Here is a 23,773-nt window from a genome sequence, read left to right as displayed (position 1 = left end):
CAGAAAGACAAATGCTGCATGATCTCATCTATATGTGGAATCTAAAATAGGGAAACTCGTAGAAGCAAAGAGTAGAATGGTGGTTTCCAAGAGCTGGGGAAGGAGGAGGAATGGGGAGTTCCTGGATGCAAAGCTTCCATTATGCAAGATTATTAAGCTTTGGGGAGCTAATGTACTGCACGTGACTATAGTTAACAATGCTGTATTATATATTTGAAATTTGCTAACAGGGTAGATCTTAAGAGCCTTCACCATGAAAGAAAAAAAAGAAAGAGAAGGGGGAGGGGGAGGGAAGGAGGAAAGAAGGAAGGGAGAAAATGGTAACCATGTGAGGTGATGGGTATGTTATTTAGCTTGATTTTGGTGATCATTTCACAATGTGAATATATATCAAAACATCACACTATGCACCTTAAATATATATAATTTTTACTTGTCAGTTATACTTCAATAAAGGTTGGGGGGAACCCAAAATTACAAAGCTTCTACAAAGAAACATAAGAGATTATCTTTGCAACCCTGCAGTATACAGTATTTCTTCAGCAAGATTTTAAAAAATCACTGACCATAAAATTTTAAAATAATAAATAGAACCTCAAAGTTATACATAAATCTTTTACTGAGGTATAGTCGATGTATAATGTGTTAATTTCTGGTGTACAGCATAATGATTCAGTTATACATATATATTCTTTTTCATTATAGGCCATTACAATGTATTGAATATAGTTCCCTGTGCTCTATACAGTAGGACCTTGTTGTTTATCTATTTTATACACTGTAGTTAGTATCTGGAAATCTGGAACTCCCAATTTATCCCTCCTCACTCCCTTTCACCATCTGTAACCGTAAGTTTGTTTTCTATGTCTGTGAGTCTGTCTATTTTGTAAATAAGTTCACTTGTGTCCCTTTTTTTTTTTTTTTTAGATTCCACATATAAGTGATATCATATGATATTTGTCTTTCTCTTTCTGGCTTACTTCACTTAGAATGACAACCTCCAGGTCCATCCGCATTGCTGCAAATGGCATTGTTTCATTCTCTTTAATGGCTGAGTAGTATTCCATTGTATAAATATACCACAGCTTCTTTATCCAGTGATCTGTCAATAGACATTTAGGTTGTTTCCATGTCTTGCCTATTGTAAGTAATGCTGCTATGAACACTGGGGTGCATGTTTCTTTTTGAATTAGAGTTTTCTCTGGATATGTACCCAGGAGTGGGATTGCTGGATCATATGGTAACTCTATTTTTAGTGTTTTAAGGAAACTTCATACTGTTTTCCATAGTGGCTGCACCAGTTTACATTCCCACCAGCAGTGTAGGAGGGTTCTCATATCTCCACATCCTCGCCAGCATTTATCATTTGTGGACTTTTTAATGATGGCCATTCTGACCAGCATGAGGTGATACCTCATTAAAGTTATACATAACTTTGTAATGCAAAAAAATTCTAGACCTTCTCTAACTATCCTAACTTCAATATAAACCTTTTAATAGTTTTTATTTGTTTGCTTATTTGTTTTTTTAGTTCCCAGAGGAGAAAGAGGGAGGGAAAAAAAGAGCAAAAATTGGGAGAAGATTCAAAGAGGGGAGGAGGGGAGAGGAGAAAAGTGTTTAGTTTAAAAAGTTATGCCCAAATAGAAGGCTATGGCTTTGAATAGACGGCCTCATCAAAACAACATTATTATGGATGAAGAAAATGTGATACACATGCACGCACGTGTGCACGCACACCATGGAATACTACTTGGCCACAAAAAGAAGGAAATCCTGCCATTTGTGCCAACAAGGATGGACCTTGAGGGCACTGTTTTAAATGAAATGTCAGACAGTGAAAGACAAATTCTGTATGACCTCATTTGTCTGTGAAACCGCTAAGTAAATAAACACATAACACTCACAGGAAAGCAGTCAGATTTGTGGTCACCAGAGGCAGGGGCAGGGCGGGGTGGAAGGGAGAACCGGAGGGAAGCAGTCAAAGGGACACAGCTCCAGCTGTAAGTCCTGGAGATGTGACGCACCGCGTGCCAACTGTAGTTGGCTCTGCTGCAGTGTGCATTAGAAAGTTGCTAAGACTGAATCTTAAAAGTTCTCATCACAAAGAACATTTTTTCCCTTTTTTGTGTGTCTATATGAGGTGATGAATGTTAACTAAACATGATGGCAATCATTTTGCAGTATATGTGAAGTAATTATGCTGTACACCTTAAACTGCGTATCAATTTTATCTCAATAAAACAGAAAGGAAAAAAGGCCAATTACTAGTAAAGCCTTGTCCTAAATTCAGGTTCTATTTTTTGCCTCTAAAAAGCTGAATTGACAAAACTAAATACCTCAAGAGATGATGTCATCTGGTTATCTTCTTTTCTTGTAAAAGACCAAATCTACATTTTGCCTGATGCCCAGACAGGCTGGTGGGAAGAGGGAGGAAGAACTGAAATGCATTCTTAATGATGAAAAAGAACACATACAGAGAGGAAAAGGGAACTTCAGAGGCCCTCTGGGCGGTTCTGGGCCTAGGAAGAGCTAGAGGTTTGAGGACTCAGAGACCCAGCAGGCAGCCCAGTGTGATGGCAGCAGGGCCGGAGGGGCAGGACTGGACCCTCTAACAGGGGAAGGGATCACTGGAGTCCCACCCCTATCCATTTGATGCAGACTGACAGTTAATTTGAGATCAAAGGCTGGAAAGCTGGCTCTCAGTCTTGTCCAAAAACGGGTGTCTGCTGTGAGGCTGGGGGGTGAGCAGCCCCATTCAGGGGAACAACGGTTATCAAGCAGGGTCTCCTGGGAGAGACGCCCGGGTTCAGCTACCTCAGAAGAGCCTCTGGGCCCTCATCAACACTAAAGCCAGTTCTCCTTGGTTTCCGAGAAATCCCTGTGCTCCAATAAACCTTCAAGCCACATTTTCTGTCACACAAAGAGCCCAGTGGCTAGAACACTCCAAACACAGTGAAGACTTTCACAGGATTAGAAGTTTCCAGTCACTTTTAAATTTCCACCCTTCTTACTAGCCCAGGAAGGGAGTGAGATTTGTACCAGCAACTTCCCCTCGGTCCCTCTGACTGGATTCAAACCCTCATAATCTACCAACCACTGTCCTGAGGACGGTCAGACACGAAAGTAAGTGAGGAGCGAACAAATGAGATCCCATCGTTGGCCGTAACTCCCAAAGGGAGACCCTGGCTTGAGTCAGAGGTATGGGGAAGGATTGGTGAGTCCCTAACCCTTGTTTCTTCTTGGCAACTCACCCTTCTGCTTGGGTCTTTTCTCCATGAGTGTTTAAAGGACAGAAGAGGCCCCAGCCTCACCTGGAAGCCCAGACTGGAGGGGAGCGAGGTGGCGGCCAAGCAGCGTCACACTTCTCCACCTTCTTCTCCTTGGGTGGCTGCCCACAGGGGAGGCCAGAGTTGGGGGAAAGGTGGGGCAGGGAGGGCAGGAAGTGGGGGCCCTGAGCATCTGGGCGGGCGGACGTGGGCTCATGACCTGCCCACCTCTCTGCAGACCTAAGCCTGCCCAGCTCCCATGCATCACTGCCTGTGGAAATTTCTTCTGGTTGCTGTATCCCTGACCCTCCTGGGCTTCTTCCTCCAAGAGGAGAATGAAGAGCATCTTAAGTACAGCTTATCGTTGGTAAGTCCCAGAGGTTGAGGCTGGACTACTTGCAAGTCCTTCAAGAGGGGGAAGTTTTCCAGTTATGCAGACACTCTGAAATCACCATGGAAGTTCTAAGAAGAAAGCTCTTGAAGAATCAGAAGAGGTTCAGAGAAAAGATAAATATTGAACTTGAAATACATACAAGATTTGAGTAAAGACAAGGAGGAAGGGAAGGCATTTTACGTGGGCAGAGAGCCGCCAAACCACTTCTTCAAGACTGTGCTGACCAGCAGGACCAGCCCGCCGCGATGCCAGCCAGCAGGGCCACGTCCCTTCCAGAGCCAGAGACATTACTCCTTCCACTCCTCATTTGCAGGGATAGACACTCAGAGCTCTGAAATAGCTCCTCCCTGATGTACGATACCTGCAAGTGGAGAAGACCACATCCAGCCCAGGCTGTGCTCAGGTCCTAGCGTCCACGTTTTTCTGAAATGCCTCAGAGCAGCTAGAGCGTAGCATAAGGCGGGTGTGGGGACATGGTTTAGTGATGTGTGTGTGGTCAGAATTGAGCAAAAGAGAGGACTTTTGGATTGAGGCACCATGTGTAACTTCTTTGAGGACAGGACCAGGCATCGGCCCTCAGCATCTGTTGCAGAACCCCACAGAGTCTAAGCCAAATTAACGATGTCTGCTGCCTGATAACTGCAGGGGACTTAGATGTGGGGCCGGCAAGTTCTTACTTTACATACTCCTGGGACCTTCCCATAGACATTCCACATAAAACAGGGTCCACTCCGCTGACTCCAGGGACCACCAACTCTTCTAGAAAGTCTCGTGTGTCCCCAGGATGGGGGTGGGAGAGTGGCTGACTACCTCCTGGGGCTTGCCTGGCCTGCCCTAAAGGGGGATCCAACCCTCAATTGACTCCAAGGGTCTAAGGGAAACCCTCAGGGCTGATGCTTATCTTACTATAAGCAGGAGGAAAAGAAAATACTGTGGCAGCTAGACCAGGAGCAAATCAGTTCTGAAGTCAAGAACCATCTGGAAACCTTCAAGGACATGCAGAAAACCTCCTCTCTACTCCAGCAAGCCAAGTACAAATTCCTAGCTGGAGTTCCTCCCCAGCAAAAGAGTGAGTATGGGCAACCCAGTGGTCAGACTGGGAGACAGTCAGATAGGCATTTACTACAATAAGAGAAAGGAAGGTGGGTAAAGGGGGGATGGGCTGGCGAGGAAAGGAAGGGGCTCAGAGGCAGAGCCTGTTACAGATCGCAGTGTGGGTTATAACCCCATGCACATTTTCTTCCACTCTCCGCCCCCTTGAATGACCAACAAGCTGAGATGCCAACAGTGGCCGTTAAGGAGCCCTCCTTTAGAGACAATCAGTCCCAGCTGGGAGAGGACCTGGAGGGGCATGGGAGAAGCCTGCAAGGAGGGACGAGACGGCAGGGGTGTAGTCCTACAGGCACCAGATTGCCAGAACCCTTGGGTCCGCCAAGGTCCCCAGGTCTGGTTGACCCATGGTCCCTAAGATAACACTGAGGACAAGGCCGGCAAGCTTACCCTGGGTACCCGGCAGTCTTTCCCATCAGAGGGAGCCTTGTCCTTCTGAAATGGTGATCAAATAAAACCATTACTATTTCTGACCAGAGGTCTGCCCTCCCAGGGAGAGGAAATGTGAGTTTGTCACAGGTGATGCGCATTAAGGGGCAGGCGTGGGAGGAGGGACCGGGAACTCTTCACCATCTTAAAGTGCTCAGGGCCCCCCTCCTCCCCCCAGAGCTGCTGGTGGCGGGCATCTCCTCAGCACGTCACCCTCATGGGAGCTACCTCTTGGACACCCTGCAGTCCCTGTTCCAAGCTTCCTCAGAAGCTGAACTGAATTGCATTGTGGTGCTGGTCTGCCTGTCAGACTCCGACCCTGAGTGGCTCAACCAGACGGTCACCAATATTTCAGACGGCTTCAAAGCACATGTTGAGGCCCGGAGGCTACTCGTGGTCCAAGGCCACATCAGCGGCTCCCCTCTCCTGGGAGGCCTGAACAACAGTAACCACTCTCCACCCTGCAAGACACCGTCGTATTCCAGGCAGAAAGCGGATTATGCCCTCCTCATGAACTTCGCTATCAGTGTCTCCAGACACTCCCTGATGCTGGAAGATAATGTTCACTGCACCCCCAAATTTATTTCTACCATCTATTTGACATTGTTAGCCTGGAAAGAGCGACCTTGGGTGATCCTGGAGTTCTCCATCCTGAGCCTCTCGGGGAAAGTTTTCCACACAAGTGACCTCTCCCGCCTGACATTTCTCCTCCTCCTTTTCCACGGAGACACTCCTACTCATTTGCTTCTTTCTGAATTCCGTCTTCTCTTGGCCCAAAACATCCCAATTCGTTTCAGCAACTCAGTCTTCCACCACGTGAGCAACTACTCTGTGCTGGAGGACGTGTGCTTTCCTGTAGAAGGAAGAGACCTTCAGTGAACCGGACAACCCCACTGCCAGTATCCACACTGACATGATGTCAGCAGTGAGCAACATCCCACGATACACTTACACTGAGTAAGGACTGCTACGCCACCCTCAACCCTTTAAAAGGCAACCACCTGACAGTGATCCTGGAGGGGCCACAGAAAGCCACCCGGATAGAAGTCCTGACAGGTTCTGACAGACAAAAGCAGTACCGGCTGGCACACAGGCAAGTAGAACTGGGCCATGGTCCCTTGGAGGATTTCAGAGGCTGTGCTCGCTATGCCCTGCTGCGTCCTCTGATAGAAGGGAGTTTGGACCGGAGGGTGTTTTATGAAAAAGACTCCGTGGAGGAGTTGAGTTGCATACAGCTGCTGGTGCGAGCACCTCAAGAGTCTTGGCTCCTGATCAGGCAGATCAAATTCTGGACCAAGTGTGAGGAGGAGGAGGAGGAGGAACAGTTAGACAGCACAACCAGACTCTGGGAAGCACAGGGTTGGGGAACGGAATCTACACGATTGGCAAGAAATAAAGCTAGAAATTGATCAAGGCCTGCTCACTCTGAGTTGGGTGACCACATACTTTGTTGTCCTAACTGGGGGACACTTTTGAGAGTGAATGGAAACACTATTAAAACCTACGCTAGACCACAGATGTAAATCAGGATTGTCCCAGGCAAGCTGAGATGTACGGTCACCCTAATTCTGATTTTGTTTAGGTTGCTTAAGTGCAAGGACACCATCTGATGAGGGGCACCTCTGGCTCCAAGGGCCACAGTGCAGGAAGGAGTCACCATGAGCTGCCCTGACTCCTATCTGCAACATATGCTCTGCCCTGAGAGCTCTCCAGAAAGGAGCTGCTGCCCTGTCTAGAAGAACTGCAGCAGTCTCGACAGCACCATGGCTGTGGAGTGGAGCTGACTCGGGCTCACATCTATACACCTGTCTTAGTCTGTCCAGGCTGCTACAACAGAATGCCACAGACTGGGTGATTTATAAACAACAGAGCTTTGTTGTCACAGTTCCGGAGGCAGGAAGTCCAAGATCAAGGTGCTGGCAGGTTCAGGGTCTGGGAAGCCTGCCTGCTGGTTTGTACATGGCCGTCTTTCTGCTGGGTCCTCACACGTGTACCTCACAAGGGGTGAGGGAGCTCTCTGGCTTCCTTTATGGGACCACTGATCCCATTCACATATGCTCTTCCCTATAGGCCCTATCCCCTCCAAAAGGCCCAGCTTCCATATACTGTCACCTTGGGGGTTAGCATTTCAAAGGATGAATTCTGGGGAGACACATTTAGACCATAGCAAGACCCAAACCTCCAACATGTCAAGGTTAAGACCTCACTGGAGCAAAGATCACTTAGCTGGGATTCAGAAACTGACGTTTCAAGCATTTATGAACACCTTAGAACCGTGTGCAAAATTTGGTATAAATTCATATGTGCATTTTTCTAAGGATACTTTACTTTTATCAGAGCATAGAAATGTTCCATATCTGCCCCAAAAAGTTAAGAATAGCTAAACCAGCAGCTGTAAACTTCCTGTGGGAAGAAGGACATATAACTTAGAACAGAAATCTATTTCCACTGAAAAATAAGAGGTTAAGTATACACATTCTTTCATGTATCTATTCAACAAATGTTTGGCTGCAGACTTAAGGCTAAGTGCTGTTAAAGACAGTGTGAATGATAAGACAAACCAAACATAAATGACATGAAAAAGAGGCTTAACACGAACATCAGCAATTAAAATTAAATGTGACGTATGTGCCAGGTCTAACTGGATGAGTGAAATGGATGAACCCCAATAAAAACATAAATGAAAGGGTTTTGTAGCTTTTTTATTTTTGAAATTTTTCCTAAAGTTAAACATATGGGGAAAAAAATGAATGTAACAAGTTGCCTTGTACTAGGATATTTATTCTCCCATTGCATTAGAAACAGAATCACATCGTGGCAGATCACGTGCACATCAAAAAAAGATAAAAATTCCCATGTTCCTTGAAATTTGTGTTGACCAATAAGATGAAAGCAAAGTCTTTGGATGAGGTTTCTATTTGAAAATTCCAACAAGGGCTTTTTCAGCTGACAGGAATGCTTTGCTTTGGCCTGATAACTCTTTGGTACCTTGTTCTTTTGGTAGTGCTGTCAACCAGATGCTACATATATATTTTGTTCAGTTTTCTTGTTGTCTTCAGTAAGAAGCTTCAAATTACCTAGATTGCTATTATTAAAAAAATTTTATGTATGAACTGAAAAGATCTTCAAGACACAATCATTAAATAAAAAAACTTAGACTTCAGTACAAAATTACTAATTTATGCAAACATTTTCTATACATTTCTATTCAGTGTAATTACAAAAAAAAAAAGGAACTACAGAAGATTGTTACTGGCAGTTTGTCTGACTGAACCCTTAAAAACTCTCCTGATTAAAACAACTACATAGACTACACATGGCACTTAGAAGTTAAGTGTATCAGTGAAATGAAAAGAATACAGGAAATTCTTAGAGACTGAAAAATTAAACTAAAATAGGAATCCAGATAGGTAAATAAGGACTAAGCCGGTTTTTGCCCTGAGGGAATTAGTCAAAGGCCAGTGACACTGGGCTGAGCCGTTGCAGGGAGGTCAGAAGGGTCGGGACTACAGGGGGTTCTGGGATGTGGGAAGCCACCATGTGGAGCCACAACACCCTGGGCTACACTTCAACACAGAGAACTAGAGAGATACTCACATGCGAAGCAGGACAAACAAAGCCTGCCTGTCTCAATCCTCAGCACTGCGAGTGGGAGTATCTCCCCTTGTGGTCCTAAACACAAGCTGTCCCGTGTGCAGATTTGCAGCCACCCAAATCAACACTACTAGGAGATCCCAGAAATCTCCAGCCAAGATTATTTTAAATTGGTCAACACTCATGTTGGTAATTTCCTCCAAGATACCTGGAAAAGGGAAATGCAAATCTTTTGAAGAATTCAGGACTCAAAGAATTCTCACAAAATTCTGAAGAACATAAATTCACAGTAAAAAAAAAAAAGAAAGAAAGAAAAGAAAGAAAGAAAGAAAAAAACCCACAAAACACACAAAGAAATAAGGCACCATACTGAGAACCAGAAGAAGAAAGCAACAGCATCAGAGCTGAAAAGACCTCAAATATTGGAAAGATGAGACACAGGATTAAAAATCACTTTTAATGTTTTAAAAAATAAAACTCCAGATTGAAAATATGAGTAAAGAATAAATGACTAGTAAAAGGACCCAAGATATTTAAAAAACAGAACTTCTAAAGAGAAAAAAAATAATGATTGAAATTTATAACCCAATGGAGAGGTTAAATATCTGATTGGACACAATCAGATAGAAAATTAGTGAACTAAAACAACTGAAGACATTATCCTAATGCAGCCCGGGATAAGGAGGTGGAAAAAATATGAGAGAGTATTTAAAAGGTTTAGAAGACTGTGAAGGACAAAAGTAATTCCTGCGTTCAAAACAGAGAAGTCAGAGAATGAATTTTATTTTATGCATCTATTGCATAGAGTTGTGTGTGTGTACACACATTTATGTAGAGGGGGCTGATAATCAGAATTAAAGTATTCTAAGATCCTCATTCAATGGAAGAGTAATTATAGTAACTCAAATATTAAGTTAAAATATTCATTTTAAATTTCAAGGATAACTCCAAAGGCTAGAAATAGTGTTTAATGCCAAAACCAGAGAGAGAGAAAAAAGAAAAATAAGAGTTACCTGATGGAATAGTACAAATAAATTTATAAACATAAATATTACCTGATAAATAAAAATGAACCAAACTCATGAGCTAAAAAAGATTCTCTTGCTCAATTTTTTTAAATTACAGCTTTTCCTATTTATTCACCTGAAACCTAGTAATAAAGACAAATTTGAAGAAGCAGCATGAATAAAGATATACCTGGCTAATACAACTGAAATAGCTTATATTGGACAAAATAGACTTTAAGAAAAAAAAAGAAGCATCACCTGAGAAACAGGAGATCAAGACGTATCTTAGGGCTTGCTTGATGAAAGACGTACCTTACCAGGGAGCTGGAACACCGTATATTACTCAAGACTTGACCTCCAAGGGACTTTGTTAGTATTGACAAAGCACCCAGAGAGAAGTTGCTCAATCATGGGAAATTTTAACATATCTCAGTAACTGATAGATCTGGAATACACGCCCCCAAAATTAGTCAGGTTTGAATACAGTCGACAAGCTTGATCCAGTGAGCATATACAGAACATTGCATCCTTTATACTTTTTGTTAAAGGCATACGTGAAACATTTCTGAAAGCTGACTGTGTAGCATCTCAACAAATTTCAAAGAATTGAAGAGACACACGAAGTTCACTGACACAATACAGTTAGGTTCTTATCTCTCTGATTTATAAATTAATGACAAAAAGAAAGATTTTTAAACCTGTATTTTTTAAATAAATGCATATATTTTGCTAACTAAAAATTGGCACTTACCATCTGCCTCTACAAGGATTGGATCACATTAGCACTTGCCATCTAACTCTGCTTGGATTAAATGACAAGCCACTGCAGTCGCTGACCTTCAACACTCCCCAAAAGGAGTTCAAGGTGGAGATCAGGAATGAGGCGCTCTGTGCTCTGGGAAAACTGGCTGAACAGGCCTTCAGATGGTTAAATGTTTTCAGGACAACCCAAATTATAAACCTGAATTGTTGTGTCTCCTCGTATCTAGAAAAGCACTAAAATCATTAACGGTGACATATGCTCTTCATGACTAGCAGCAGCCTCTGCCTAAACGTGTGCTTGACTGCACGTCCCCCTTCACTGAAATCATATATAATACTGAGTTTTCCTCCTGCCTCTTTGGAATGGTTTCTCAGAGCTCTCTGAGGTGCTGTCTCCTGGACTATTGTCTTCATTTTGCCCTGAATAAAAGTTAACCCACAACTCTCACCCTGTGTGATTTTATTTCAGTCAACAATTTCTAAACAGTTCATAAGTTAAAGAAAAATCATAATGGAAGTTAGAAAATATTTAGAACTGATGAACCCTAATGGAATTACTAATTGGAACTTGGGTCATGCAGTTAATCCTGTTCTTGAAGGAAAATTATAGCCTTAAGTGAAAATAAGTAAAACTAATAAACTAGAAAATAAACGAGACTAAAAATTTTTAAAGTAAGCATCTATCATAAGAATTTAGTAAAATAGAAGGAACAAAAAAACAATGGAAACATAGGAAAGGAAATACTCAGTACAGGCCAAATTTAATGACAGAGCCAGAAACATCATAGAGAATGAAAAGGAAGCTACCCAGTGGGAGGAGGGTCGCAACAGGGGATTCGGACAAAGAAGGTCTGCAGGGAAATGCACAAAGAACTGGTACAGATCAGTGAGGAAAAGACAAGCTACCCCCTGGGCAAGAAGGACCTCCACGAAGACATCTGCAAGAGAAGAAACGTTTCAAAAGGAGCTTATCTCACTTCTCCTCAGGGAACTGTGACTACAGGTTAAAATAGCTCAGATTAAGAATAGATAAACAAGATTGTACTGTGTAGCACAGGGAAATATATACAGGATCTTGTGGTGGCTCACAGCGAAAGAGAATGTGACAATGAATGTATGTATGTTCATGGATAACTGAAACAATGTGCTCTACACTGGAATTTGACACAATATTGTAAAATGACTATAACTCAATAAAAAAAAGTTTATATATTTTTTAAAAAATGGCTCAAATTAAAAAGACTGAAGTGCCACGTGTCAGAAAGGAGGTAGAACAAGGGTTGGGAAGCGGTGTCTGCTTGCCACAAGCTTTGTGGCTGCCCAGGGCTACTTTTGTGCTGCAGGACTGAGTTGAGCAGTGGAGACAGAGGCTGCAGAGTTCACAAAATCTAGAATATTTACTGTTCGGTCCTTTACAGAAAACATTTATCAACCTCTAATGTAGAGAAGCAAGAATTCTCATCACTGCTGGTGGCAGTGAAAACCAGCACAATCACTGTAGAAAACTGTTTGCTGTCCCTGCTACAGTTAAACACTGTGTACCTAACGATGGCTCCTTCCCTAGGTAAACACTCAGCAGAAATCCAGACACTTGTGCCCACAGGATGTTGCGATAACGTGCACAGGAACGTTATTCATAACAGCCACAAACTGGAAACAACCCAAATGCACATCCGTAGTAGAACGGGGAAATCCCTTGTCTACTCATACAATGGAATACTAACCAGTAATGACAATGAACAAGCTGTTGTCACAACAATATGGATGAATCTGAAAAGCATAATGCCAAAGAAGCTAGACACAAAAAAATACATACTGTATAATCCCATTTACATAAATTCCTAAAAGGCAAAACCAATTTGTGCTTGGAAGTCTGGACAGTGGTTACGTCTGAGAGGCGGGGAGTGGGTGTGAGCACAGAGGCTTCTGACAATCTGGCGACGGACGCCCTACCTCCTTATCTGAATGGGTGTGTTCACATGGTGAAAAGTCTGTCTGGTTGTGCAAAGGGGTAAAAATCTGATTAGACAGAGTTTAAGAAGACTCAGGTGGGGGGAAACTGAAGCAGAAAAACTGGCACCAACTCTTTGGAGGAGTTTTGCTGTGAAGGAAGACAAAAATAAAGTGAGGCGGTAGCTAGCAGAGGAAATGGGGGAGATGAGAAGTTGCCTTTCTGTTTTAAGAATGTGGTGGGAAAGGATGCAGTAAGGAGGGGAAGCTGCTGCTGTAGAAGACAGAAGGGGCTTGCTGCGGCCGCGCCTTCAGCTAGATGTGGGGGCTGGGACCCAGTGCCTGAGCAGAGGTGGGACTCTGGGCTAACCCGCCAGTGGCAGCATGTAGGTGAGCAGAGCATTCGGGTGCAGAGGCTGCCGGTGGGTAGATGCAGTGGAGGGAATCTTTGGAAGCTCTCTTCTGATGGTTTCAATTTCTCAATGAGGAAAGAAGCACATTCATCACCTGAGGGCGGAAGAAGAGGTCGAGGAGGTTTAGAGGACAGAGAAGGTGGGAAATGTTCTCTGAGAGTAAAAAGAGAAAAGGGGCTAGGGAGGCACTACAGGCAGCTCCATGGGCTACCCAGGGCTCGTGGTCATGGAATGGAAGTGATGCTGGTCGGCGTGGCTGTGTGTCTCTCAGCTGTGGTCGGCTGAATAGGCTCAGGCTCAGAACAGAGAAAACTGACCACTGGATGCAAACAGGCCATTGGTTGTGGATTTGCCGAGCTATAGAGTGAATCGAGAGTGTCAGAGAGGTTCCAAGTATGCACGAGGCAGTGGCTGTGAGATGGGCCGTTGAGGTTAACTGCGAAAGCTTGGCAGAAAGGACACCAGCGGAGTGAGGAATAAAAGCTGAAAGCTGGCTGGTGCCCAGTCAGGGCATGGCGTTGGTGATACCTTATCAAAGACACCAGGGGCTGGATTACCTCTCATGCTTTTCAGCAATTTATCAAAGTGCCAGGGGAAATCTCCTTGCTGCAAACAATCCAGCAAATATAGAACTACCAATATTACAAAAAGAAAAACAAAACAAAATCAGGCAAAGCAATCCCAAAGTTTCACAAGGAGCCTTTCTCAATGTTCCTGGCATTTTCTAGAGTGACCATGTTGTCTGTGAATATCACTGGATTTAAGAATGAGGATTTGAAAGCAGAGTATGTGGATTCAAAACACAGCTCTGCCTCTTGGGCAAGTTATTTTTGACCGCTTATGGGCCTTAATTTTCTCATTTCTAGGTGGGAATAAAAATAGTTTGTACTTATGGGGTTGTGAGAATTAAATAAATTAACTCATGAAAGACACTTTAAACAGTAACAAACCTGTACTAAGGGCTTATTTATTTTAGCTACTATTATCATTATCATTTAAATGATTTTAATATTACTAGTTAAAGAAAACTCATAATTTTTTTTGCAAAGATACAATTTAAGCACTACCTACATCTGCCAGCTCATTTGGCACCTCTCCCTCCACCAGCCATCCTGCACTCTGCTTACTCCTGGGAACACCATTTCTCCCTTTACTCTGACAAGTTACAATGTTCAAAAGGGTGTGAAGAACTTGGGCTGGATTCAAGCCATCGTCCTCAGCAATGATTGACCTAGGTAGAGCACCACTCACGAGGGGCAGTGGGCAGGAAAACAAAGATTACAGGAACAGCTGAGAAAATAAAAAAGGAAGAAACCATTGATCTCAGTAATTTCCAGAGTCCTTTCTGTGCCCACGGAAGGCATTAATCCTCTCCAGACACTGGCTTCTCACCCAGACCTGTGCCATCCCAGAGACAGAGCAGCTGCTGCAGCACAGGCTTCAGATAACAAGCAGTAACAAAGACCAGGAACAAGGTGAGAACAAAATGAGGTAACAAAGAAGAGCTGGTCTTGCCCCCAGTTCCACTCTGCCCACCATGGATGAGTACCTTCACCCAGTCTCCCTGTCCCATGGTTCCCTGACCCTCTCAACCAGGAGTGATTCTGCCCAACTTCGCACCTGCAAGTGCAACCCCTGGGAATTACCATGCTTTACCCAGGACTAGCTGGAGACTTGTGATGCTGATTGCAGTGCCCTTTGGACACTGGGTCTTGAATACCTGTCTACAGGCAACATATTCTAGTGGTAACCAGTACAGCCTTCTGTGTTTGTCAGTAAATAAATTTGCAAGGGGAACAAAAAGGTGAGAGAGATGGAGGGAGAACCTATACCTTTAAAAATACCTAAGAGACATCAATAAATCTCAGCATGTGGACCTCATTTGTATCCTTATTCAAACAACACATTTAAAATATGCAAACCAGACAAAGACAGTACAAAAAGTGGAAAACTACAGAGCAGTATCTCTCATGAATAAGAGAAACAAAATAGACACTGTAATTATTAATCAAATACAGCAATATGCAAAAAGAATAATATACCACAGCCAAGTGGGGTTTATCCCAGGAAAGCAACACTGGCTCAACATTAAAAAAAAAAAAAAATTCCACCATATTATAGTGTGGAGATGATCATACCAATTGATGTAAAATAAAACATTTTACAAAGGTCAGCATCCCTGCAAGATAAAAAGTCTCAGAAAACTAGGAGTAGAAGGGAACTTCCTCAATCTGATAAGGGGGAGATACAAAACAAACAAACATGTACAGCTAACATCATACTTAATGGTGAAAGCCTGAATGCTTTCTCCCCAAGATCAGGAAAAAGGCAAGATACCCACTCTTACCACTCCCACTCAACATCGTACTGGAGGTCCTAGTCTGTGCAATAAGGCAAGAAAAATAAAAGGCATATGCACTGGAAAGGAAGAAACACAACTGTCCCTATTCACAGGTGACATGATTGTCTATATAGAAGATTCCAAGAAATCTTAGAACTAATGACTGAGTTTAGCAAAGTCACAGGATACAAGATCAACACACAAACATAAATCATGTTTCTATAGACTAGTAATGAACAACTGGAAATCAAAAAATTTTTTTAAAGAATAGCATTTAAAATAGCACCCCCTGTTACGGCCTGAATTGTGTCCTTTAAAATTCATATGTTGAAGTCCTAGCCTCTAGTACTTTAGAATGTGCTGTATTTGGAGACAGTCTTTAAAGAGGTAAAATGAGGTCATATGGGCGGGCCCTAATCCAATATGGCTGGTGTCCTTATAAGAAGAGGAAGTGGGACACACAGAGGGAAGACTATGTGAAGACACAGTGAGAAGATGAGCATCTACAAGCCAAGGAGAGAGACCTCAGGAGAAATCAGAAGCAAATGTCAATCTACTGGGAAACTGTATAAGAGAGAGTGGCTGTCCTGACAAACGTGTCACTCCAGCTCTCAGTGTCTATTTCTGGCTCCTCCTGTCCCATGCTGCTGCTGCCAACAGAGCTCAGCTCTAAACCCCTAACTGAACATCAGGACGTCTTCCCAGGCATTACAGCAGCTGACAGCTGTTGTGTTTTGCTCTCTGACGGCAGTACACTAAGCAATTACATGTCTCACATCGGCTTATGAACTGGATGGATTTCCGTCTATAGACAGGAATCAGAGAGAAGCTGAGTAAGTCGTCCAAGGTCACAGAGCCAGTCAGTGCTGGAGGCGATTCTGATTCAGACCAGTCAGCCTCCAAAGCCAGGTCTTTGACTCTGGGGTCAAGAGAACCCAGTTCCAGACAAGAAGCTTGACTTGGATCCAAAGCACACTCCACAGTGAGCTGGATGGCCTGAGGGCCTGGCCCAGTGAGCAAAACTGGTTGTTGCAGGCAAATAAATCAGGAGACAAGGCGCTGGGGCAAGGAAAAGCGACTTTATTCTGAAAGCCGGCAGACCAAGAGGAATGGCAGACTAATGTCTTGGAGAACCATCCTACTCTAGTCAGAATACAGGCTCCTTTTATACAAAAAGTAAGGGAGGGGGAGGAAAAATAAGGGAGAGGGTGTGGTTGATTGCTATCATCTTCTTGCTGCAGGCATTCTTCGTTCTTGCAGCCATCCGCGTGGGCTAGGTCATGGTGTCCCTGTAAACCTCCAACAAAACAAAGGTTATTCTCTACTACACAGTCACGGAAGCAGGAAATGAAGGTGCCCTGTCATTCCTGAGGAGCCACAATTTAGCCGCTGAAGAACTAAAGTGACTACACAATGAGTAATTTCAGGCCCTCCTGCTCAACGCCACACACCTTCCGGCTTAGCATTCGCAGACTTGGGGACTTCTAGTTCCCAGCTTGGCGTGGTTCTACATTTTACAGGACTCCCACCCTACTCGGGGCTAAGCGGCAAGGTGGCAGGGACTGGAGGCTGGGGTGGAGAGTCTGGAGCTGCACTCCTAAACGGTCTTGCAAGAGTCCCGGAGCGTCCGGCCCGTCGGCCGGCCACCGAGTTGGGAAGAAGAAGCGAGCGCGGAGAGACTCCGCCCCTTCCCATCCCCCTGAAGGGCCCCGCCTCCCGCTAGAGCCCCGCCTCCCGCCAGCCCCACCTCCCGCTAGAGCCCCGCCTCCTGCCAGACCCCGCCTTCCTCCGGGCCCCGCCTCCAGCCTGGCCGCCTCCGCTGCCCACCCCGCGGCGCATTGTGGGATCTGAGCGCCGCTGGCTCCGTGGAGGACGCGGTTGGTGGTCATGGGGTTCCAGCCGGTAAGACCCTCGCTCCGTATCCCTCACCAGGGGGCTCCGCCCCCTCTGGTTCCTGCCACTCAGCTCAGGACCTAGGGCTCTCACCGCCGACCCCAGCTCTACACCCGCCCTGGGTGCCGGGGTCCCGGTACCGCACACTCGGGCTGGGGACCCCGCCCAGGCTGCCCCTCTGGCCTCCGCTTGCTCCCGCTCGGGAGCTCCGGATCGCCCTTCCGGGACGCTGGTCGTAGGGGCCGATCACCCCCCACGCCCTGGGCTCTTCCACAGCGCGGCGGTCACGCTGCCTCCTCCATCCACAGAGCCCAGTCCTGCTGGCCTCCCTCGGGGTGGGGCTGCTGACTTTGCTCGGCCTGGCCTTGGGCTCCTACCTGGTTCGGAGGTCCCGCCGGCCGCAGGTTACGCTCCTGGACCCCAATGAGAAGTACCTGCTGCGACTGCTAGATAAGACGGTGAGTGGTGTAGTTAGGGGAGGCGACCGGAATTCCGCTTCTGGTATGAAGGGGACAGCTCCGCTGTGGTTGGGGTGCCCCAGGGACTTGGCAGCACCAGACCTGCTTGGTGAAACGCTTATGTCATCCATCCTTCAGACCGTGAACCACAACACCAAGAGGTTTCGCTTTGCCCTGCCCACCGCCCACCACGTTCTGGGGCTGCCTGTGGGTAAGGAAAGTGTGGAGGGGGGTCCTTTCCCTGGTATCTTAACAGGGTGATTCCCCTTCCGGGGTCTCCCGAAACACACTGCTTCAGTCTATCACTTCCCCACTCCATTCCCCTTTCCCTACCTGGCTGTGGATCCTCCAGGCTGTGAGGTGCCCTGGGCCACTCTAGGGTGCAGCTTCTGTGCCCCCAGACATCTTTAACACTCAACAGTCCTCCATCCTTCCTGCAGGACTTGCTCATATCCCCCCTGAGCAAACACTAATCTTTTCCCCATGGCCCAGACCCTCCACTCACCACTAAGTTCCTGGCAGTTATTGATAAAGAGTTTCTGCAATGGGGGGCTAATGAGGGATCCAGCTGGGGGCTCAAGGGTGAATCCTTGCCTGGTAGCTCACTGGGACCCCAGCAGGAAGCAAGATGCTTTTGTCCTCTCAAACCTCCCAGAGAATGTTGAAAGGTAACAGGAATGCAGTGTGTCCACAGCAGCGCTTATGTGGCTCTAAACATGGTCCCCAGGCAAACATGTCCACCTCTCTGCCCGAATTGATGGTAGCCTGGTCATCAGACCCTACACTCCCATCACCAGCGATGAGGACCAAGGCTACGTGGATCTTGTCATCAAGGTAAGAGGGTAGGAAGGAGCACCAGAAGCCCCTTAGCCTCCTCACTGTGGTATTTTTAGAAACTTCCAAGATGTGTTTGATAGCAAGAGATGCATCCTTTGTGGACACAAAGAAAGTATGGGGACTGGGAAAAGAGCATGTGTCATCCCTGCCCCAGCTTCAGGCAGGTTCAGTCCAAATAAAGTACTCTCCATTCTGTCTTATCAGGTCTACCTGAAGGGTGTGCACCCCAAATTTCCTGAGGGAGGGAAGATGTCTCAGTACCTGAATAGCCTGAAGATTGGGGATGTGGTGGAGTTTCGAGGGCCAAGTGGGTTGCTCACTTACACTGGGAAAGGTAATGACCTGTCTCCCACTTCAGTGCCCATGGTCCTCTGCACATAGTGTGGCTCAGTGTGTTCGTGTATATGTGCACTTGGGCAAGGGCCAGCTGCCTCTCCTGTAAACACAGCACCAAAATTATAGAAAGGCATGTTCCTCAGCCCCGTATGCCACAGAGATCAGTCCCCAACCACTTGAATTCACCAGCCGAGACAGCTGTGGAGATTGCTAACACAAACAAATGCAAATGTGTCTCTTTCTCTCCCTCAAAGATTCACCCCTCAGGCTGAGCTGTTCAGAGAGCCAGGGACAGCTTTCAGCTCTTCCCACAGGAATAGCTGGGTGCATTAGCAAGTCTCTGGAGGTGATCTGTGCCACTTGGGAAAGTAGATTCACACCTGGCCCCGTGCCTGTCGCCCTCACCAGGGAGTGACCCTCTGCTAGAGGCAGCTAATGACTCGCTGTGTGGCCTTAAACTGACTTGTAGTTAATAATATGAGACAGACAGTCCTGGCCCCATTGTCCTTCAAGTGTATCATTGTCAGGGTTGGCTCGATGCAAACCTCCACCTGAGCTCCAGGATCAGATTGCGTGGCAGCTGCTAAACTGGCCCAGGGTGTATTTTCAGTTCTGCATTTGTTTTCCTAGTTCCCTGTGTTGACTGTATTCTTTCACCCCTCTCTTCGCCTGACTTCTCAGGGAAGTTCAGCATTCAGCCCAACAAAAAATCTCCACCAGAACCCCGAGTGGCCCGGAAACTGGGGATGATTGCCGGCGGTACAGGTGCATGTCCCTGAGGGCTGCTCCCTCCCATGGTGACTGTTGCTGGGGAAACTTCCAGGTGATCCTCAGAAGGTTTGGTAATCACAGCCAGGGGTTCCCAGAAATGCCTCGAGTTCCTCAGCTTCTGCAAAACAAAATCATAATCAGGTAGAACCCCCCCCCCCAAATTTAACTGACAGAATGAGAGAAATAAATCATGTGGGATCTCCCAAGACCTGAAATTGAATGAATCTAATAATTTTTAGATGAGAACAGAGAAGCAGCTAGGAATAGGATAGTCAAGAAGAAAGACACTATGCTAGTCACTTTATATATGTATCTATGAAGTAGGTACTACCCTTCCCTTTTTACAGTTGAGAAAATGGAGGCTCAGAGAGGTTAAATGATTTCCATGTGGCCAGAGGCAGGGTTAGTGTGCACCTCTGCCCAGTTTCAAAGTACATGCACTTAACCTGCAAGTACAGTGTCTAGAACTCTCTCCATTGAATCCCTGTGATATTTGAGCCTTAGCCTCCAGGGGGCTTTCAGAGAGGCTTAGATTGGTTCCTTAGAAGGATTGCAACCATATGAACTTATGTGACAGTGAGCATGACCACAGTTCACCTACCAGACAGGAATTTTAGTGAGTTTGGGTAAATGGCACATTTGTCCAGAAGTGTAGGTGCCTGTGAATACACAAGAGGAGCGTGGAGAATCAGGACACTAAAGGAAAATGGAGTGGAGGGGTGAGTAAGTAGAACTAAGATGAAAGTGTCGGTCAGCTAAGGAGCTGGGTGGGGCAGGTGGCCACCACGTGTCACTGTAGGGTATCTCTGTGCAGGAATCACCCCTATGCTGCAGCTGATCCGGGCCATCCTAAAAGACCCAGAAGACACAACCCAGTGCTTTCTGCTTTTTGCTAACCAGGTTGGTTTGCTTTTCTTGGTCCTAGGACTTCAAAGTTACTGTGTGGGTGGGCTGAGGTGTGGTCCCAATGGACAGAACTGACCCAGTGCCTGTTCTAGCCTCTGCCCAAGGGCCCCCTGCAAGGTAGTGGACCCTTTACCACAATAAGGAGGACACAGCACTGAGCCAAATTCCTTCCCTGGCCACCAAGGAAAGAAAAAAAAACATTTAAGGAATCTAGTCCCGAGTGTCGAAAGTTGCTCCTTGAGTTTCCTTTGTTAAATATTCCATCTTTCTTCCTTCATGTTGTATAAATAAAGGCTGTTCCCCTCTCCTTCCTCTCATCCTAACTCCCTAAATGTCTTGCTCATTCCCTAGAACTTCAACATTCTTTTCCTCTCCTGGTTGGAAAGTTGTCACAGTAGAGATTTTTCATGTGGGCCTGAGAAGGTTCCTAAAGACTTTGCTTTCCCTCTTCATTTCAGACTGAAAAGGACATAATCTTACGGGAGGACTTGGAGGAGCTGCAGGCCCAATATCCCAATCACTTTAAGCTCTGGTTCACTCTGGATCATCCCCCAGAAGGTATCCTCCCCATTTCTGGACATCCCCAAATCAAGGCCTTGCCCCTCTGTGGCTTCTGGTTTCAGTGGAACCAACCCTCCCTGACGTTGCAAACTCCAGGTGCACAGACAGTGGTCTCCCAGACCCTCTCCTGCAGTTCCTGTTTAGTCGGTGGGTGGCGGGGACAGCTGTGCTGCCAAAGCAGGCTGAGTTTACTCATCCAACTGCTGCTACAACTCAATACCATCTCAGTAGGCTTTCTGGGCCCGGCACTACACGCCATGCCAGCACGAGTCTGGAGTGTTGTTCTGTCCTCCCCCTACACAGATTGGGCCTACAGCAAGGGCTTTGTGTCTGCTGACATGATCCAGGAGCACCTGCCCGCCCCAGGGGATGATGTACTGCTGCTGCTGTGTGGGCCACCCCCAATGGTGCAGCTGGCCTGCCACCCCAACCTGGACAAGCTGGGCTACTCACAAAAGATGCGATTCACCTACTGAGCACCCTTCACTTCCCTGGTCCCGTTTCCGGCATGTGCACCCAGTCAGCACTCAATGCTGTGAGCCCTAGATGCCCTTCCCACAGTATCAGCCTTTCTGCCTTACTCTGGAGCTGAAGTCTGGATGGGACTTGCAGGAACAACATCCGTCTAGCTGTGGAAGAGGGCCAAGGCTCGGTTGTTCCCAGAAGACCCCCCCAGTCTCCCTGTGATGCAAGGTCCAGGTCAGGCCCATGAAGCCGACTCTTCTGTAGCTCAGAAAGAAGGAAGCGTATACATCTGTTCCAAGATTGGCTGGTTCTTTGATAGCATCACAGTCTTCTTTGTGCCTGTGATGGAAGAACAAGCTGTGGAATGGGTTCTACTTAATATTTGGTGCTTAACCCATAGCAGACTCTGTGTGTGAGTGCAAGGCGAGCAGACATACAGAGCTGATCATCTTACAGGACAACAGGAGAGGGGGAAGTGGTTCCTTCAGACCTCAGAGAAAAGAATCTGAACTATGTGTTTGTGTGTCTCTGTCTCCCTCTGCCCCTGCCGAGGCTGAAGGGAAAGGGCTACCCCTGTCTAAGCCTGCTGCTGCGCCAGAAACCTCTGGCTTAACGCAAATAAATGGGGTTAAGGCCCTTGTGTTATACCTCAGAGATGGTTGTGTCTGGGTCCTTGTTTCTAAGGCTTTTCATGCCTGAGAATCTCAGGAGGGTTTCCCGGCACAGAATTTTTTCCAGGTCTTCCAAAGAACATTTGAGCAGTTGTACCCTATGCTGAAATGTGAGCCAGCATCAAGCTCCACAGTCATCCTAGCAGCTGTCTCAGCAGAGCCAGAAGCTCAACTTCTCCCTGGAGGGTTGCCAGGTGGGGGAAGGAGAACACAAGATAGAGGGAAGCTTTTGGAGGCCAGGTACCCCTCACAGTGGTCCTTGGCTTGGCCACACTTTCCCTCCTTTCTTTTCTTGGCCCTTTCTTCACCAAATTTATCCTTCAGGGTACCTGGCAAATAAGTCAGAGTATTGTCTTTCTATTTGGAAGAGAAGCCTTGTCCTTTAAAAAGTAACCTGACATCTCCAGCCCTGGCCAGACTGGTTGGTGCCTTGTTGGCCTCCCCCAGTCCCATCTGTCCTGACCGCCCTTCTCCCCTGCTACAACAGCATGACCCAGTCTGCTCCCCCTCCCAGTGTCACTCAGGGGCACCTCCTCAGATCTTCTGTTAGTCACCTTGGAACAGAACAGTGCATCAAGTCAGGAGGAAGATCAGCACTGTTTTTCTGTGTGGAACTATGTATTGCTTCCCCGGGGGACCCTGAGAGAAAGACTGGTGGACCCTTCCCAGGGTAGAGCCATCACTGAACTCTGTTTCTGGCATTCCATCAAACATGTCTTGATCAGCTACTGTGCTCTGTGAGACACACTCGGCCACCTCACCTCCAAATAGGAAAGTCTTACTTAGGATTGTGGGGCTCAGTTAGTGAAGCAGCCCAGCAAAGAGAATTTCCCACACAGGAACTCATTCCTTGTCTTGTACAGCTTCCTGCCTCAGCCACTCGGTATACAAACTTTATTAAGGACCTGCCACAGGCCAAGCACTGTGCTAGGCCCTGAAAATTCAGTGGTGACCAAGACTGGTCTTAGACCCCAACAACTCAAGGTCTAGAGTAAGACAGTGGTAAATAAACACAGTGTGATAAATACTATAGAAGAGACACAAGGTGCAGATGGGAAGGGGTTGGGAAAGACTCTAAGAAGGAGGAAGAGAAGAAAATCAGTGTTTTTCAGTTAACAGCCATGTGTCAGGTACTGTGGTAAGTACTCATCGTATAAATGAATCCTTACAATAATCCTGTGAGTCTAAGATTAAGGACTTGCAAAAGGTCATACAGCTGGTCAGTGGCTGGCAGAACCTAAATGTGAATCTAGGATTGTCTTGGTCCAAAGCCAGAGCTAGAACGGGGCATTGTAAGTTGTTTGGATCTTTTGGAGAGAAGGGGAAGGGGGCAATCCAAGAAAAGGACCAGCACATGGGAAAGCCTGAGGAACTGAAGAGAAGTTCATATTTGGAGAACAAGGCAAGTTCATTGGGGTCCAAATGCCAGTGGGAAAGTGGAGGAAGGTGTGGTCTGAGAGCAGGTGAGAACCTTGTAACACCATGCTGAGAAACAAACATTCCTGTGGACAGCACATATTCCTGAGGGTTTTATGCAGCAGGCAACACAGAACAGCTAAGGTTTGTGAAGCATTTACGATTTGCTGGGCATCAGACTAAGACCCTGCAT

At 46.2% G+C, this 23,773-nt stretch overlaps 2 protein-coding genes and 1 long non-coding RNA gene across 4 annotated transcripts; 2 read left to right on the top strand and 1 right to left on the bottom strand.

The window, feature by feature from the left end:
- The first annotated feature begins 3,525 nt into the window (after positions 1–3,525).
- On the top strand, positions 3,526–6,809 carry LOC116148612 (alpha-1,6-mannosyl-glycoprotein 4-beta-N-acetylglucosaminyltransferase-like). The gene is given in 6 exon segments (XM_031438267.2): positions 3,526–3,633; positions 4,573–4,729; positions 5,378–6,056; positions 6,058–6,153; positions 6,155–6,523; positions 6,782–6,809. Coding segments are annotated over 6 exon segments (1,437 nt in total).
- A 1,158-nt stretch (positions 6,810–7,967) lies between these two features.
- On the bottom strand, positions 7,968–10,207 carry LOC105105936 (uncharacterized). The gene is made up of 3 exons (XR_838714.3): positions 10,059–10,207; positions 8,797–9,001; positions 7,968–8,284 (listed from the first exon to the last, which is right to left on the bottom strand). It is a non-coding gene; the product is annotated as an uncharacterized LOC105105936 (long non-coding RNA).
- A 6,835-nt stretch (positions 10,208–17,042) lies between these two features.
- On the top strand, positions 17,043–22,145 carry LOC105105935 (NADH-cytochrome b5 reductase 1). Of its 2 annotated transcripts, none has more exons than XM_031438278.2 (9): positions 17,043–17,168; positions 17,468–17,617; positions 17,756–17,828; positions 18,345–18,451; positions 18,659–18,788; positions 19,472–19,555; positions 20,376–20,461; positions 20,926–21,025; positions 21,332–22,145. In XM_031438278.2, exons 1-9 carry the CDS (start codon positions 17,154–17,156, stop codon positions 21,502–21,504), a joined length of 918 nt encoding a protein of 305 aa, XP_031294138.1. In that variant the 5' UTR covers positions 17,043–17,153; the 3' UTR covers positions 21,505–22,145. The 2 variants fall into 2 exon arrangements, with proteins under 2 accessions (XP_031294138.1, XP_031294137.1); XM_031438277.2 differs by having other exon boundaries at positions 20,361–20,461.
- Positions 22,146–23,773: the final 1,628 nt, after the last annotated feature.

Source organism: Camelus dromedarius, chromosome 21 (genome assembly GCF_036321535.1).
Source record: "Camelus dromedarius isolate mCamDro1 chromosome 21, mCamDro1.pat, whole genome shotgun sequence".
Taxonomy (NCBI): domain Eukaryota; kingdom Metazoa; phylum Chordata; class Mammalia; order Artiodactyla; family Camelidae; genus Camelus; species Camelus dromedarius.
The sequence above is the reverse complement of the archived record's forward strand: the minus strand, read 5'-3'. Positions and strand labels throughout refer to the sequence as shown.